This window comes from Amphiura filiformis, chromosome 8 (genome assembly GCF_039555335.1).
Source record: "Amphiura filiformis chromosome 8, Afil_fr2py, whole genome shotgun sequence".
NCBI lineage: Eukaryota > Metazoa > Echinodermata > Ophiuroidea > Amphilepidida > Amphiuridae > Amphiura > Amphiura filiformis.
The window spans coordinates 19,734,000-19,752,497 of record NC_092635.1 but is presented as its reverse complement, the minus strand read 5'-3'; the positions used below and the strand labels follow the sequence as shown (position 1 = coordinate 19,752,497).

Here is an 18,498-nt window from a genome sequence, read left to right as displayed (position 1 = left end):
AAGATACTGGTAACAAAAGTTATGTATATTATAGGGGCAAGGAATCCAGTTACTACACTGGAATTTCAGTGACTCAAGACACGCGGTACATTATTTATGATAAGAAAAGAGGTACCGCTTAAATGTACCTCATTTCTTAACATATATAATGAAACACTTGTCTTGGATCACTGAAATTTCAGTGAAGTAATTGGATTCCTTGCCCCTATAATATACATAACCTTGTTACCAGTGTGTAGTTATTTTTTGCGAAAAATACAATATTAGTCACAAAATACAAAATCAGTCACACAATTTATCAGGGGGGGTAGTACCACCTTAAAGTTGACAACCTGAGCATTTTAAATGTGAACATATCTTCAAATCATCATTTCCTGACTTTATCTATCCAGGTTTTGCGGGAGCAGATCTCATTTTAGGTCTTGAGGCTCTTGAGCTGAATGCAGCAACTCCACTGCAATTATCATGACTAATGCATTTCACTCAATTCATTATCTTTATCTCAATATTTTAAGAAGTCTATTCCCAAACCAAATAAAAGTGTGACTATCTACATGTAGTACTCTAGTACTTTTATAATGCCAGATTCCTAACATTAACTAAGAAGGCGATTAGTTTCAGTGCTATGTTTCCTTCGAGTTGCTTGAGATTCAGCATCTAGACCAGAGTCAACTTCGTCAACAACTCTGGCTGGATTCTGTGAAAATATAACAATAACAACAAAATATATATTCAACATAGTCATACATATGCAATGCATTATCTAACTGTGCATATTATTGGTAGAGACATTACAGCTGCTTTAGTGTGATGATTGTGGTATAGGAAAAACGTAGGAAAATAATTTTAAAAATGTAACAATTAAAAAAAAAAAAAGATCAATACAATTGAAGGTTGGGGAATATATGAACATGGTTTATCAATAGAGAGGGCATGGTCACTGTTTATGCCCTATGCAAAAAAAAGAAAAGAGATAGACAGAGGCGTGGTGCAACGGTTAAGGTCTATTACTCTGGTGCATGAGGGTAATCAGGGTAACGCCTGGTTGTTAGGACACTCTATTGTGGCCCCTAGGCATCATGGGAGAGCAGTGTTTTAACATTAATGATTTACCCAGGTTAAATAAGATTGAATTAGAAAATTAATTGATCATGCCCTCAATTCTATTAATGATCCCAAAAATATAGTAAACAAAGTGAAACACAAGTGAAAATTGTGGAAAAAAACCAATAGAAAAATTAGCCATGTATACAAAAGTCCTACTAGGTAGTACATGATTCTTTCTCATTAAACTTAGGGTGTTTAGTGCAGAAGATAAATCCATCACAACGGGGGAAAACTGTGGTCAACCCAAATAGGAAAGCTCTTTTCTCACTTTCTTGGAGTTATTTTTATAACAGACAGCAAGATTTCCATGGCAACATTACCTGACTATCCGATGAACTCAGGCCTTGTGCTAGTTGCTCATAATTTCCTGTCAGTGCTCCTAGTCCACCAACAGCATCCATCTGTTAATGAAAATGACAAACAGATAGGAGGGTATCAATTCACTTTACAAAATGTGCATGTCAGCAGAATCTTTCCCTAGAGGTGGCCATACTGTAAACGTTCGCCTAATGGCGCACCTGGGCTACTTTGCCTTGGGGTAAATTTCATGTACAAATAGAGAGCTCCCTCCTCTAAAAATCCCAACAAGAAATTACAGTACCCTTATTTGCTGGTGGGATTTTTACGAGAGGGCACTTTTAGTTGTGTCTAAAATTCCAGTTTATATCAAGGGAGGCCATATAGCACCATTAGGCGAACGTTTATTGTGTCTGATATTCTAGCAAGTGTCATTTTATGCCGATCTGACGCATCTCTGCTTTTATTCGCTATACTTTTTCTCTATGAAGCTGATACTGAAATACAAATTTTGTAAATTTACAACACATAGCTTTTACCTTTTTGCACCAAACTGCAACTTTTAAAATTAGTTCAAGTTTAATTGAGCATAATATAATGTGCTTGGTGGAGTTGGTGCTGTGTTCTGATTTTAAACCGACTAATAACAGGAATAATGATATGTGCTTGTAGCTACTTGATTTGATTATTTCTACTAAATAGTAAATCTTTGCCGGTGACAAATACTACATTTTCTGTTCTCCATTTCAATTTTCTGTTCTTTGCTGGGACTTTCTATCATCAACTGTGACATCATCTTCATTATAATCCTGATACCTCACCTCATTTTAAAAATAATGATAAAATGCTGCAAGCAACAATTTTAAATAAACTGCATACCTGGTTAGCTTGTTCAGCATCAATTTCTTCATCATCAGAGCTGTCAACACAATCAACCTCCTGTATGGAAAAACACAATCCTAACAATTAGCAGCATTGGGATTGGCACTCATCTGCCGGGGCAGGGGGTCACTTTCTGGTTGGATTTGTAACTTTGTGTTCACTGGTCATCCTGAAATTATGCTACTGCCTTTTCTGGTTTTGAGCCTGAAAACTTTCTTGGCCACAACTGCCTTACAGCAATTTTCCAACCCATTTTTAGACTTCTATCATATAAAAAAATGGCATGATTAAAAAAACCCATCCGAGTCCACAATAAATGCTATCCCAAAAGTATTCCAAAATAAAATCCAGTAAAAATTAATAAATGCTGCCTAAGGATTGATTCAATCAAGTGATGCAATAAATAGTAGAAATAAGCAAAACGGTATTTGGCTAAGATAAAAATACTGACCAAATCGTCATCGGCTGGAGTGTCATTTTCATCCATGACTGCCTGTGGTTGCACATTTTCACCTTGTTCCATTTGGTCTTCTTGTGATCTCCTGTCAAATTCCTGTGATCAAGTAAGAAACCATGTGTCAATAAATGGATGGGCCATCTCAATTTCACTTGCAATCATGGTCAAACAATGTCATTTTGGTTCATTATTGTGGACGGCCATCAGGATTAAACAATTAAGAGACCTTGTGTATAAAAATCAAAGATGTGGTGGCAGACTTCAAAAAATCGATTTTCTTTATACATTGCACATGGTTAGACATTGAGTCAACATGTATAAATTTGGTTAAAATTTTACCTCTTCATCTATGGTTACCATGGTAACGGCCAAAATAGGAATTGACCCAATTTTCACTATTTTTACCCTTTTCACAACTGGAAAAATGCTTAAATATTAGGTCATATTTCTGTATGAAGAACGTGAATTAAAATAATCTTCTCCCATACAATCAAGTATCCATCCTTGTCCTTTCCAAAAATGAAGTAAACAAAACAATTAATTATTTCAATATGGTAGATACCATTTTGTAAAATAGGGGTGTTTTTCATTAATTTAATTATGAAAAAAATGATCTTTTTAAAAATGATGTAACCTCCAAAGTGGTGCTTTTTTTAAATTATTTTTTGCAGGGTAGGTAGATAAGGTATTGGTCTACCTATCTATAGAAAAAAAAGTTCTGGTAATTGTTTTACTGGAGAGCAGTGTTGCCAGAAACTTTGAACTTTTAGGATTGTTGACATTATAAGGTAGTGTGGAAAAATATGGATTTTGAGCATTTACTTTCACTGAAAATCCTGATTAGGGTTGATAATGTACCAAAAGAAATTGGCATCAATACACCGTAAAGTGAGACACGATTTGATAATATTTTAATGACAGTGTTGCCAGAAAAAAACGTTTCTCAGTGAAGCTGTTGCTCATCTTGTTATAACCTATCATACAGCTATACTGAAAAACGGCCAAATAGACCAGGTTAAAAATGAGCTAGGTCCCACACATGAAAGGAGAAACTGAGGAACAAGAATGTATAAGGTAAAAATCCTGTATCCTGAAAACTTTCCTGTGAGGGCGCTTTTTTTCAAAATGGCTGCCAAAATCCAATGAAAAGCAATTATGCTCTTAAAATAGGCGGATAAAAGATAGAATTTGTTAGATTATGGATTTGTATTTATGAAAGTAATGTATAAATAAGTCGGTATATTAATAAGAAGGTACCGGGAGGTCACAGTTGGGGACGCTTTTCAAAATGGCCACCAAAATTCAAAGAAAAGCATTATACGGTTACCATAGTCAATTATGAGGTATAATTGACCAGATTTTGGTTTAAGTATTGATGACAGTAATGTAACGCTAAATTAAGATTTCAATAGGTAGCTACCAGGAGGTCATAGTTGAGGACGCTTTTCAAAATGGCTGCCAAATCCAATGAAAAGCTTATATATATGGTACACCGTCACTTATCAAAGTACAGTATAATCAGCCACAAAGCCTCAGATAATGTTATTGAAAAAATATTTGAAACATTGAAATAGTTGTCTTTGATGTAATCGTAGTCTTCAATCATTGTCACCTCTAAGTTATCGTTTTGAGGGTGCAAAAGAACGAGTCACCAAGTCAAGATGACCACTAAAATGTCCACAGGAATAATTTATGTTCACAAAGGGCAACATATTAACTAAATATACTGCACTAAGAAAGTATCCTTACCCCAGAGGGGGGCACTCAACTTTGGAAGCGACGGTATGTGCCTGTGTCAACCCTCTTTTAAAGTCGACTAATACCCGATGACCCCTTTTTAAAAGTCATACCCGATGACCCCCCTTTTTTAAGTCATACCCGATGACCCCCTTTTGGATTCTGCGGCTACCCAATGCCCCCTTTTTTCTAGAAGAACATCATCAAAATGCAACAAAATAATGTCAAAACTTTCAAATGTTGCTCCATTTTTTTCAAAAATTTCTAATTTTTTGAAATCTTATACTCAATGACCCCCTTTTTTCAAAATATTATACCCAATGACCCCCGTGTTTTATTTTGTTTGTACCGATTGACCCCCGTTTTTAAAATAACGCTTTGTTACCGATAGGCCCTTACTTGTGATAATCGGTAGGCACATACCCATCACTTCTAAAGTTGAGAGCCCCCCCCCATCCAAGTTACACTTTGTTTCAGTTTTCTTTTGTTCCTTTTCTTTTAAATCAAAGGCACACACAAATTAGCCATTTACCACTCTCAAACCAGATGTCTAGTCCGTGTTATTTTGAATAGGCCAGTGTGTCACTTTTTAACTTTGCTTCTTGAAGTTACAGCAGAGGCAACTGGCATTGCATGTGCCGTTGACCCGATGACTTTAGTCAGGACATTTACACCTACCAGTCATGTATGAGGATTTCGCTTTTGCCAGTAGGCCTATATGCAAGACAATTGATCATTGTTGCATTTTTCCTTGACATAAAGCATCAAGTATGTTGAGAGACAAACAAGAGGTATGACAATAATGACATCCAAAGTTATCGCCAGGTAATCACAGTTGTCTTGTGATTTCAACAGTTTCTTTACCAACATCGAGAACAAAGCAGTCTATTGGTGTCAAAGAAGGAAAAGGTTTTAGCAGACTCAAAGTGCAGCTATCTTCTTTTCAGAGAATGCAACGTTTTCACAAAAGAAGATATATATGACCTATATGCCGCTTTGATTTCAGATAGGCTAGATAATGAAGAATAATTTTCTTAATGTATTGATATCGATGTGAGTGATCTCGAAGATAAACACACAATAAAAGAATTCAGTGAAACCAAGAAGAGTATGAAGTAAATATCTTGCTCTTTGTCAATAGTCAATACATAGGGACAATTCTCTGGTGGTCATTTTGGAGATTTGGTGATCATATTAGCCATCTTGACTCGCTATATAGCACTTTGTAGCTCGCTATATAGCACTCTGAAATACTTGCTTAGAGGTGACAATGATCAAAGACAACTATTGAATGATTCATCAAAGACCACTATTACATTCTCTTATCAAAGACAACTTTCTTTCTTAACACTTTTATCTGTGGCTTTGTGGCTGATATCATGCAGCTCTTTTGGTGGCCATTTTGAAAGGCAACCTCAACTGTGACCCCCGGTATCTTCCTATTATTACATTGACTTAATTTTACTGTACTGGGATCAATATTAATTCAAGATCTGGTCAATTATACCTCTTTTAAGTAACTATTTTAAGTTTAACGGTGTACTATGTTGGTCCGACATTTTGAAAAGTGCCTCAGCTGTGACCTCCTGGCACCTTCCTATTAATATCTTGACGTATAGTTACATTACCGCTATCAATGCTTAACCAAAATCTGGTCAAGCATATACAGTGGCGTAGCACCAGTTATCATATGGGAGGGGGCACCAACCAATATGGGTGGCAGTCCGTTTTTTGGATTCTTAAAATTCAGATCGATTGGGGGCCATGTAACCCCGTGCCCCTATGACGTTACGCCACTGCAATCATACCTCATAAGTGACTATTTTAACCATATATGCTTTTCATTGGATTTTGGCGGCCATTTTGAAAAGCGTTCCCAACTGTGACCTGTTGGTACCATTCTATTAATACCTTGACATAGTTATACATTACTTTTATCAATACAAATCCGAAATCTAGTCACTTTTATCTTTTATGCGACCTTTTTAAACGTATAGTAGCTTTTCATTGGATTTTGGCAGCCATTTTGAATAAAGCGCCCTCACAGGAAGTTCTCAGGATACATGGTTTTTATTTTTACCTCATAAATTCTTGTTGCTCATGAAAAACTGGTCCAGAAAAACTATGTGAGAATATTTCCTTTCATGTGTGGTAACATTTTTAACCTGGTCTAACTCTTATTTTATGGAAAATACCTATCTTTATGGCAACACTGTTTGTCTATATTAAAATTACCAGAACTTTTTTTATTTATTTGGGTACAGTACTATCTAGTCCAGCCACACTGAAAAATATAACATATAAAAAGCACCACTTTGGGGGTTACAGCTCATTGAATATTGCTATATTTCAGAAAGTCAAAAATTACGAAAAACACCCCTATTTGAAACAATGGAATATCCCAAGTAGGACAGACTGTTCGTTAAAACAACTGTATTTTTAGAAAGCTTAGATGTTGCCAATTATGTCGTGGAACTCTCAAGGTTTACTTCTATTTTTCCTTTATATGGTGAATCCTGAAACTTGTTATTTTTTTAGCCTTGTAAAAGTGCCGAAATAGTCTAAAACCGGTCATTTTGATGTTTTGGCCGTTGCTATGGTAACGAAGGTGCAGTGATGAAATAATTTTGATTTTTGTAGACTTTGACCAAAGTGGCATCCTGATATAAAGTAAGAAGAAATTCCATTTTTTGAAGTCTGCCAACTATTTTTGATTTTCTTTGATTGGTACGCAATACTACTCTTAATTATTTAAATAGTTATTTTCCATCAAGCCAAATGTATGATTATGAATATTAAACTTCATACAGTAATAATTTGCATAAATAAATGAACATTTAAAAACGGTTGCTTGCAAATTGCACTCAGGGTTAAATACTTAAATGTCATTTTGGTTCACAATTTTGGACAGCCATCAGGGTTAAACAATTCATTGTTTAAAATATTCAATAAAGCCAAATATATGAATATTAGCTTTATTCCATAATAATTGCATAAATTTGAATAATTTTGACACACAAAAAAACTTGAATTAAACTTGTTAAATTATTAGTTTGAAAGCTCTATTTAAGGTCCGTTCATACTATGCCGCAATTGTGTTGCGATGTGTTGCCGATATATTGATACCTTTTTGCCGCAACTCATCGCATTTCCAAGTTTAACTTTATTGTGATATCGCAATACAGTATTTTTCAGTACACTGCGATGCACCAAATCGCAATGCAATTGCGGCGTAGTATGAACGTACCTTTAGTTTTCAGGTAAGGATATCAAAATTGAAATATATTTTGCTGGCAAAATGACTATATCCCTGAAATAATGAAATGTCATTCTGGTTCATTATTTGTGACATTCATCAGGGTAATCAAGTAATTTTTTTAAATATCCATTTTTAACTGATCTCATAATATATTGTATTATGTGGATTTTTGTTTTGGAGCACACAATGCCCATATGTATGGACAAACAGACAAATCCTTAAATATGAAAAAATATGAAAACAAGCAAGATTTCTTTCAAACACACATATGGAACTAAATAAGTCTAAGTTTAAGGGTCCCTTTGGGCCCAAGATGAGACATTCTAAACACAAATAAAACTTAGATCAACAACACACACCTTTCTATTTCGGTCTGTTCTGTACTGCGCTGACTAGAGTATGTAAACCCAACAGGCCTAAATGTAAGGCTTAAATAATATTTTGCCACAAACAAGATTAAAAAATGTGAGTTCCTCGCAAAATACGATGGTAAATGATGATTTATGCGCTTCGTCAGGCTCATTTTTGGAATATATCAGAATTATGCAGCACAAATTACATACAGATAAACAGTTTGCAAATTTTATATCAAAAATATAAAAATTTAAATATGGAAAACAAAAGCAAATTACAATTTTGGATCGGTATGAAAAGGGCAATACAACTTGTTCTTTTTGAGGGTCTAATTTAAGCAAGTCTACAACCCGGGGAGGGCACTCACATGTCCAGGCTATACGGGTATGTATATATTTTGGGGTTTACTTTAAATTGTGGTCTGTCTGGTCATTCAACCCCAGTGTAGGCCCCTAATGAAGGTTGATAGGGGTTGATATTCTCAAAATTCATAAATTTTCCTTAGCCTATATTCATGTAAATGATCTTGATCCAGAGAGTACTTCCATGCTTGGATTAAAATAGTCTCCCAAAATCGTGATATATTAAATTTGATGCATAGTTTTTGACACGGATCGCACCCGATTCTTTTGACTGTGGCAAAATTGATCAATTCCCGATTGGCGGATGATCAGTTCCCAAGACCCCTCTTTTTGACTGATGGTCGATCAGTTCCCTAGACCCCCTTTTTGACTGGCCAATCAGTTCCCTAGACCCCCCCCCTTTTTGGCCGGCCGATCAGTTCCTTAGACCTCAAGTACGAAACTGGCGGTGGCACACCCCTACAAAAAAAAAAATTTGAGTGCCCCCCGGGGTCTACAATGGTTTCCTTGGTTATTAATTAGCTTAGGACAACTTGTCTTATTTGGAGTGATGCTTACCTCAACATCTGAAACATAGTTTGGATCTAGACCCACATCATTTTCAAGATATCTTTGGTATCCTTGAAGATTATCAGGAAGATTGTAGTTATTCCTTTCCTGCAAAATGAACCAATAAAGAAAAAATTAAACCAATTAAAGGAGTATTTCGTGATCCTAGCATCCTCTTTTTATGACATTTTTCAGTAGATATCAACGAATAAAGCTTATTTCCAAAATTTCAGTTGATTCCGATTTTTGCGAGTTATGCATGATTATGTGTATTACACTGCTCCATAGACAATGTGTTGTAATTTCGTTCTGGTATACCAGAACGAAATTCAAATTTAACGATATCTTTGCTAAACGAATTAATCTGCAACAATTTTTTTGTACATAAACATTATGTAGCCAGAGGTTTCCAGTGATATAAAAATCTCAACTTCTTTTTGAGAAAAGTGGGGGATGATGCTGTGGATCACAAAATGCCCTTTTAAAATACTTTAAATATTAATTGCATGAAGTGGCATGCTCAAAGTGGGTGGGGCATGGCAACACTTTTGTCCACCAGTCATATCAGGGGACTCACACAAACTAGGTAAATTTGAGTTTTGATGTCATTTTCTACCCAGCTTGGCTTCAGTTGGGGCAATCAAGACCTTGTCATCTACCTGACTTGTCAAATCTCTCTGTTTCTGCCTTGAAAATGGTTGATATTTTTACACACTTTGTGTTGTCACAATAAATCTAGTTTACTTCAATGACTGTTTTGTTGTCAAAAATGTCCATTTTTAGTAATTGTCATAAAATGTGTATTACATCACAAATTTCAAAAAATCAAAAATTATTTGATATCAGAAGGACATTCCTCATATTCAGAATACAATTGAGTATATTTGATGTGCTCTCATGTCCCACAAAAATACTTTGCAAATGTGGGTGACCGAGCCCTTAAAGACTTGATTGACATTGCAAATGACATACAATGTCATATCAACTTATACATACATACTCATACCTGTGAAAAATAACCCATGGGCACACTTTGCATGCTCAGGTAGTTTTGAATTTGACGCTGGAGATTACTATGTTCCTCCTCAGAAGGTTCGTCATCCAGATGCTCATAATCATCCTGTGGGGGCGGTCTGGCGATTCCATCATGTACAGGAGGAGGTGTATCATGTGGCTCCTCTTCTTGGTCAATTCCAACCTGTAGTTCAGACAATTATGTAAATCACATCCCATTAAAATTGTCATCAAATGGCAATTAGGGACATTGCTGTTTATCAACAATGATGTCACAAAATGGTCTGTGTGCATCTGGAAGGCACTGATTTCCAGCAGTCAACACATCAAACAAGGTATGCTGGCTTGAGACATCTTTTTTGCAACTGAAATGTAAAAAAACAAAAACAAAAACACACAACACCCATGTATAATCCCAATTTCTGCCTGGTCACACCGTGCATGATGATATACGCACAACAATTTGAAGGCATGCATCTTGACTTGTATTTTACTAGTTCTTTCATCTGTGAGAATCTGATCAGTATTTTTTTTGCCTGCAATGGTGATGACATGATTCAATTCACCCAAACAGAAGTGATAGATCAACTGGCACTGCGGTTTCCATTCATAATTTGTGTGATGCTATACCCAAAAATCGCTATATATCAATAAAATTGGGATCCCTTTCCTTAGGATTCTTGTACTTACCAAGTCTGTGTATATCTCCAAGTTAGGAGCATCTGCTTGATCAAACTGGAGCAGTTCAGGCAATATTTAAAACAGTGATAAAATGTTGAATAATGTATATTATTGGATAGAACATAAATTCAGCATGAAGATGCTTTTTGAATTTTTCAAAAAGGCCAACCGGTTTCCGAGCTATGGCTTGTTTTGTCGAAATAACTTGGCACAAAATTTGAATGTTTCCATGAACTGTTTCTTATTATAGTTTTTATTTTGGCATGGCACCATCATAATTTCATTAAGAAATTGTTTTTATATAATATTTTTACAATTATCTTCTTAAAGTATACTACATTTGTTTTCATAAGAACATAAGTTGTACCAAATTTTTTATCAATTATTTTGAGGAAATAGACGCTAATTTGCATAATTAATCTCTAATTAACAATTTTAATTAATTTTTGCAGTGGAAATTATGCTTTTTAATCAATTAATAAATGAAATGATGCTTTAAAGTGACTAACACACAAGAAGTCATCAAAGTATCAAAAAACATTTAGAAAATATAATTAAATTCATTAAAAAGGTCTAAAAGTTGCATTAATTTGTTTTCAGTGAGCATGAAAACTGGCAACACTGTATGTGGTTTTCCTCATATGAAGCCCAAATCTCCTTGATGTAAAGAGTTTTCTTTGATTATTGGAGCCTTGCTGCAGGGGAATTTATTTGAAACTGTGGATTTAGAACAACATTATAGGCATGTATATGATACTAACATGCATAAATATTGTTTGAAACCATCATCATAAAAATTCAGTCCCAAATTTTCAAGAAACTGTAACTTTCCAACCACTATGCCAATTTTCATGCATGTTGATAGAGTTATTCAGCTTGACATCCCCTACTGGAAAATCAATTGCTTTCAGCACAAAACACACAGAAGTAAAACAATAGAGATGGTAGTCCCAAATAGATTGTACGAAGACATGGGAAGTGAACATCACACATATTCATAGACTTTTTATTTTTCATTTTCAGCCTATTTTACAAGTTGACATCAAATGACCTTGGACCTCCGTATGTGACCATGGATACCACCAATATATGTATGCACCCATAGTGCACTGCAGCTATGACCCAAGTTTTGTTTCAATAGCATTTGAACTGTTGACCTGAAAGCATTTTATCAAAACTTAACCAAATTTGTTACATACATACAGCCATACAGCTGGGAAAGTGATTATATAGTCTCCTTCTTTCAGGCGAGACAAAAAGGAGCAGGAAAACACACAAAAACAGCATGCTTGGAAATTTGTCTTTTCAGAATTTGCTCATGTGCACAACCCAAGAATATACTTTCATCTCTTCAAGGTTGGTCTGAACCCTGGAATTATGGAAACTTTCGGACCTCATAACTGCTAAATTGTTGGTCTAAAGTATATAAAAGTATACATATTTAGAATGACAAAGACTTGATAAGTTCATCTGTGAAGTCAAATTTGACCAATTTTTGACCAACTTCACCAAAAATATTTGAAATTTGGGCGAAAATTGGGCTTTTTTATGATTTTGTTCAAAATTCAGCATTTTTTTATCATTTTTTGTGCAAATTTCTCGAAGTTGGTCGAAATTCAAAAAAATGAAAAAACGGCTCCTAGATATTTTTATCTAGTTTTTAAAAATTAATAAAAAAACCAGTATTTTGGGATTTTGGGCCAAAAATGAGCATTTTGGCCCAAATTTGACCTCACAGATGAACTTATCAAGTCTTTGCCATTCTAAATATGTATACTTTTATATACTTTAGACCAACAATTTAGCAGTTATGAGGCCCAAAGTTTCCATAATTCCAGGGTTCAGACCAACCTTAAACACAAAATTTTAAAACAGAACAACTTACTATTGTCTCTGGATTGGGTTCCATTCTCTTTCCATTTAGCGCTTCATAAATTCTCCTTGGCCACCGCATTCTGCTTCTGAGCATTTCCCTGCAGAAAGGACACCATTGTGTACCATGTTGCTCTCTGCATGATGTGCACATACAGTGTGCATTGTCGCATACCACTATTGTGGTATTTGCATATACCATATTCTCACAGCCATAGATTGGACACATGAAGCAATCTCTGATATGTTGGATGGCAGCCTCCAATTCACCTATGTCCTGTATTGAAATAGGTGTATAGCAATCAGATCATATGGGGGCCATAAGTTTCTATAATATTCAAACATCTCAATCCAAGAGCAATATAGATATAAAGATGTTATGATCTATTCAACATGATATCACAATTTTAAGAACCAGTGACCTTATTTCAGTAGACTAAAGGTAGAGTCTGAAGTTTACCGTTTTCTAAAATCCATTTTCCGTGTTGTAAAATTTGTAAATCCATGTCATAAATACAGCTTAAAATGTATCATACAATGATATTAATATCACAATAAAGTGTTCAATATCACGATCAATATGCTCTGATTGGAATATTCTCACGATATTAGGCCTGCAATTACGATGTTTGGAGGGATAGGGGGGTTCAGCTTTGGTAATATACCTTTATTTCTGCATTATTAAACAGTATTTTTATCATAACAATTGACACACACAATTCATAATTGTTTTTAACATATTTCTCTTATCTTTTAAGAATTTTTGTGACATCATACAACAAGAGCACCAATGGTGCTGTAGCTCATTTTCCCTAATTAAATATGCAAATTAGTTAATTAATTTGCTTAAGGCCAAGTAAAAAAAGAAACAAGTTTCTCGTCCGGACTTTTTCAAAAAAAGGAGGAGGCAGGGCTTTACTATTTACTATTTTTCGCTATTTTTTCCAAGATGGCCACCATGCCAAATATGGCTGTTCAATGTATATTTAATCACCGATATTGTGCTATTTGAGTATACTGATGCAATGTATGACAAAACAAATGATTTGTAACATTTTTAGTCCACTTGGCTAAGCATGTTTCAAAATTCAGAAACAGTGAAAATGTACATTTGTTCAGCTTGACAAACGTTTTAATTACTTTAATTTGCCTCATTTCATCGAAATTGTTATTTTCATCGCTAACAAAATAAAAGAGGAACCTTTCACACAATTTTGGAAATTTAACATTTTTTCTAAAATACTAAAAATAAAAAAAAATACATTCAAGTGCTAAAGCTTTTTTCTTCTGGGTAAGAATTTTTTTCTTACATGCAACAGCTTTTTTATTGCACATTAGAAATTTGATAAATAGGTCATCATATACAAAATGCATGCATGGGCCTATTAATCAAATTTCTAACCTGCAAGAAAAAAAGCTGTTGCACGAAGAAAAAATTCTTACCCAGAAGAAAAAAAGCTTTAGCACTTGAATGTATTTTTTGGGTATTTTTAGAATTTTAGAATTTTTTTTTAATTTCCAAAATTATGTGAAAGGTTTCTCCTTCCTATAATTAGCCATAAAAATTGCCATTTTGATGAGATGAGGCTAAATAAAGTAATTAAAACTTTATTAATATATTCATGCATTTACTAAGTTTAAAAGCTAAATATAGGTCCGATTTTGGGGTGAAATCAATTTTACCCCTAATTCCCTTTTAGGGGTTGGGGCAAGGGTGTTTGGCTAGTTGGGCTGGGTGGGTTTGTATACATGTAGTAAGGTTTGGGGGTGGGTTAGAGTTGGGTAAGGGTAGGAAAAACAGTTAAAAACTTTTAAACAAATTATTTAAAAAAAATAAAAATTTTTTTTTTTTTTTTTTTTTTGATTTTTTTTTTTTGAATAGTAAATAGTAAAAAAAAGGAGGCGGCCGCGGGCGGGGACGAGAAACTTGTATTTTATTTTACTTGGCCTAACATTTGAGTATTTTTTGTTTATATCAGTTACTTTGTACCAAGTTTTAAATTTCTATGATCTTCACACAAAAACCGATTACACCTGTCTCACCTTAACTCTCTTCACGCGGGTGTCGACTGCAGACGACATGTTTCAATTTTTTTTTTTAATTCAAAAATTTCAGAAATGTAAATTTTTATGACCATATTTGAAATCAGCATGAAAAATGCATTAAAATGAGTACAAACAAGCCTAGTATTAGTTCAGTAGTTCTTAAGATAGCTCTTGATATTTTGAGAAAATATTTCAAAACTTCAACTTTTTCCGTTGAAGCGCATGGCTAGCACGCAGAGCATTAATATAAAGCAGGGCCAAATTTTTACGAGCTGCATAGTCAATAAGATAACAATAATGTTAATTGGACCACTAAGTACTTATCTTGGAGACAAACAACTGGGTGAGAAGGAAAACAAGAAACAATTATATTGAGGGTTTAGGACCATACACTGCAAACCCAAAGTGCCTATATTTCAGCAGATCCTCTAAAATTGGTTTGGCAGTAACAATGAGGGATTAATTACTAAATATAGGCACAAATTTAGACCACTATTTGGGGAGTATACAATCCAGAAGATCAGACCTCAAATGTAGTCTGATAAATAGACTCAAAATTAGACACTATAAGCCCAAAACAGCATAGGGTGCATTTTACACATGGGTGGTTCTGGAATAAGAAGCAAACATGGGTAACATTATGGGCTCTTATAAATCATTGCAAAGGAGCAATTTCCAGTTCAGTGAATTGCTAGCAAACAATAAGCATGGATTTCAATGGTGATGTTATTAATAGTATTATTTGAGCAGTAATTTTACATATAGTTGTACAACAATCAACATTGAATAATAGTTAGTGATCTTCAGAAAAGTGTATAACAAACCAATTGGGAGGGAGCTAGCAGACCATGAATGTGTCTATAATAATTGTTTCCATAAGTAATTTTGTCCAGTATCAGTTTAACAAAGGCTAATACTCTAGATTCATATCTAATCTCCAATACTAGAAGTTTTGCTGAATTTAGACGTTCTGGGTTTGCAGTGATAGCTGCTCCATAGACATTTGGGTAATTTCTGCATTCTATATTGTACACATTTTACACCTGGCAGCTATTGCAGATAGGGTTTTCTTGCCCTAAACCCCTAATGTGTATCTCTTATATACAAAATTGTAAAAACACATCTAGGTAGGGTTTATGCAATAGCTGTCAAGTGCTTTATTTTTAGGATTATGTATAGGGTAGCTATTGCAGATACGACCTTCTCGATATAATTACTTTCACAACATGTTTGCCTGATCTAATTAAGTGTATTTAATTAGCTCTCAGTTTATTAGCTCAGTATTTTATGACTGCTAAGCCTTTATAGTTGTTTACTGGTCCCCCAAGAACCTCCCAATTGGAAAAATTACACATTATTAGCACATAGCAGCACCATTGAGTTATTAGTTAGCCTTGGTGCAATATCTATGGACTTGGAAAATGTATGGCAAGCAACACTGAAAAGCAAACATTGAAGCGGCACTGAAGCAATTAAAATTCAACATCTCTTTTACAAAATCGCCAGATCAAGGAGTTTGAACAGTGTTTGTAATATGATCAGCACCACAAACAGTCTGTAAAGGAGACTATTCTATGAAATTTGGTAAAAATTTTCGTAAGAAAATGCTCCAAAAATCACACTTTCCGTCCGAATTTTCCTAGCTAATTAAGTAACAATCATGAACGATCATGCAAAGATTGCTCCCTCAATTAGCAGCTCCATTGGTCAAACGATGTAGCAAGAGAAAGTAATAAACATACAGAAATATGGATTACACCTATAGCTACATTTGCGAGCAAATGAGCTAAAAATCTCATTTTCGGTGTTGTACCTCCGATTCCGTAATTTTTTTCCGTAAAACGGAAAACTTCAGACTCTAACTAAAGGTGACCGAGGCATGAATATAATCTGCACATAAATTATACCTATATCACAGCCAGGCTTCCTGCTAAAGCATGTTTGTGCATCCAGATGCACTTATTTACTGCTTGGCACACTATTTTGGTCTCTGTAATCAAATCTGTGTGTCTATGTGGACATACACATTTTCAGTACCTAGATTTTCCCACCGGGTTCATAACACACAATTTCAAATTCTGTATTAATTTCATGGATGACCTTGCAAAATGCTGTCAATTTCATGAAAATCCATAAATTTTTACTTATCTGACCTCGGATGACCCTGAAATAACAATGACAAAACTTAATTTCATTCATGAAAATCCATTAATCTTTACTTATTTGACCTCATATTAACCTAGTTATGAAAATCCACATGAATCTTTAGTTATTTAACCTCAGATGACCCCTAATGACCTTGAAATGACCTTCAGATTTGGTCAAATATTGATATTTACTCTCACCAAATTTCATCAGAATAGGATCAATTTGTAAAAAATCCAATGGTGTGATATGCACAACTTAGAATCAGGTACGCCACTCCTGTCATACACCCTCTGATTATTTTACATAGTTACAGAAAATAACACACAGCTTGTGGGTGGCATACCTTATTGTGAAACCTAGCCTGTGAATGTGATACATATTAAAGATAACTTGCCCCATGTTTCATCATTATATGACAAATGTGCAAGAAAATATCAGGAAAACCCCCAAATTCAACCACCTTTAGTTACTAATTTGACCTCATATGACCTTAGATGACCTCTGATGATGACCTTTAAATTTACTTACACCAGGTTTCATCATTATGGGCCAAGGAATCATTCTGGAATACCCCACGCACTACCTTACTATAACCCAACTTGAACATACACACAGAAGGAATATACCATATTACAATATCCCTCTTTAAAGCTAAAGCCATGGGGATAAAAAGAAACAATGAAGCTGAAATGTGCATAAACAATGAAAACTACCAACTAAAATGTCAAAAATTCAATACATACCAAGTTTTCTTGACGAAGCATGTTATTTAATTGTATAAGCAAAGGGCAAATCTCGTCAATTCTAACAGCAACAACACTAGGACAGTTGGAAAAATCTTTTCCTGGACACTCCGTTTTACTGCATACCACCGTTGCATTATCACTGAATCTTTCAGGTAACAGTACCCAAAGCATATCTTCTGGAGGGGAATAGTGACAAATGCTGCAGCAGAATGCTCGCCAGATTTGCCGTGCCTCTTCTAGGAGTTTATCTATCTCTTTCATTCGAGGGCTGAAAAAAAAAATCATTTGAAGACTGTAATATAAAGTCTGAAATTATTTCTAGCAATCTTAACATTTCAGAAATCTTGCTTTTACACCAGCATACAAATTTCCAAGCGTTAAGCTGAATTGACATTCGATCATTTTGCAATGCTGATCGATGTATCACTTTTAAATAGACACAAGAAATTGCTGTTCATAAAGCGATACATACATGAATAAGCCATTTTTAGTTCATAACCTTGAATACACTTTCTAATCTTGCCGTTGATGAAGCTAGGGCATACAAATGAGACCTGTTCCCATCAACCCTCTAATAAAAAGATCTGTCAACCCTTCCAAACTTCGAAAGCAATCTCAGTTTGAGATTTGTATGATCACAAGACATCAACAGTTTTCCACTGGCAGACTGCTCATTGCTATTGTGACTAAATTTACAGTACTTACAGTACCGCATTCAACCTACATGATAAAATTCCTACTGTGGTTGTCTCCACAGGTACGCCGTCGCCAATGTACCCGACTGGTACACACAGAGTACCTACACAGTACCCATAGTGCTAATGCACAGGACCCACCAGCAGTGGTACTGCACTGGTACTACACTGGTACTTCCCTGGCTACACAGTACCTTAGCAATGGTGTACCTGTACAGGCGGCCTCAATAGGAATCTTGTAGTGTAACTAGCACACTAGGCACTTCAGTCAGTCTGAAGGGACAGGGGCTTA

At 34.9% G+C, this 18,498-nt stretch overlaps 1 protein-coding gene across 1 annotated transcript; it reads right to left on the bottom strand.

Moving 5' to 3' along the window:
• Positions 1-223: 223 nt before the first annotated feature.
• Positions 224-18,325, bottom strand: LOC140159451 (uncharacterized). The gene is made up of 9 exons (XM_072182931.1): positions 18,315-18,325; positions 17,509-17,779; positions 12,585-12,848; positions 10,011-10,202; positions 9,014-9,112; positions 2,738-2,839; positions 2,284-2,343; positions 1,428-1,508; positions 224-697 (listed from the first exon to the last, which is right to left on the bottom strand). The coding sequence occupies exons 1-9, from the start codon at positions 18,323-18,325 to the stop codon at positions 596-598; spliced, it is 1,182 nt and encodes a 393-aa protein (XP_072039032.1). The 3' UTR covers positions 224-595.
• Between the last annotated feature and the right edge of the window lie 173 nt (positions 18,326-18,498).

What these genes read in the sequence shown, in the direction of transcription:
- LOC140159451 (XM_072182931.1), bottom strand. An exon ending in AACCCAATCCAGAGACAATA is followed by an intron (nt 10,203 to 12,584) that starts GTAAGTTGTTCT and finishes TCTGAACTACAG; the next exon opens with GTTGGAATTGACCAAGAAGA. An exon ending in CTCCAGCCGATGACGATTTG is followed by an intron (nt 2,344 to 2,737) that starts GTCAGTATTTTT and finishes TTTTCCATACAG; the next exon opens with GAGGTTGATTGTGTTGACAG.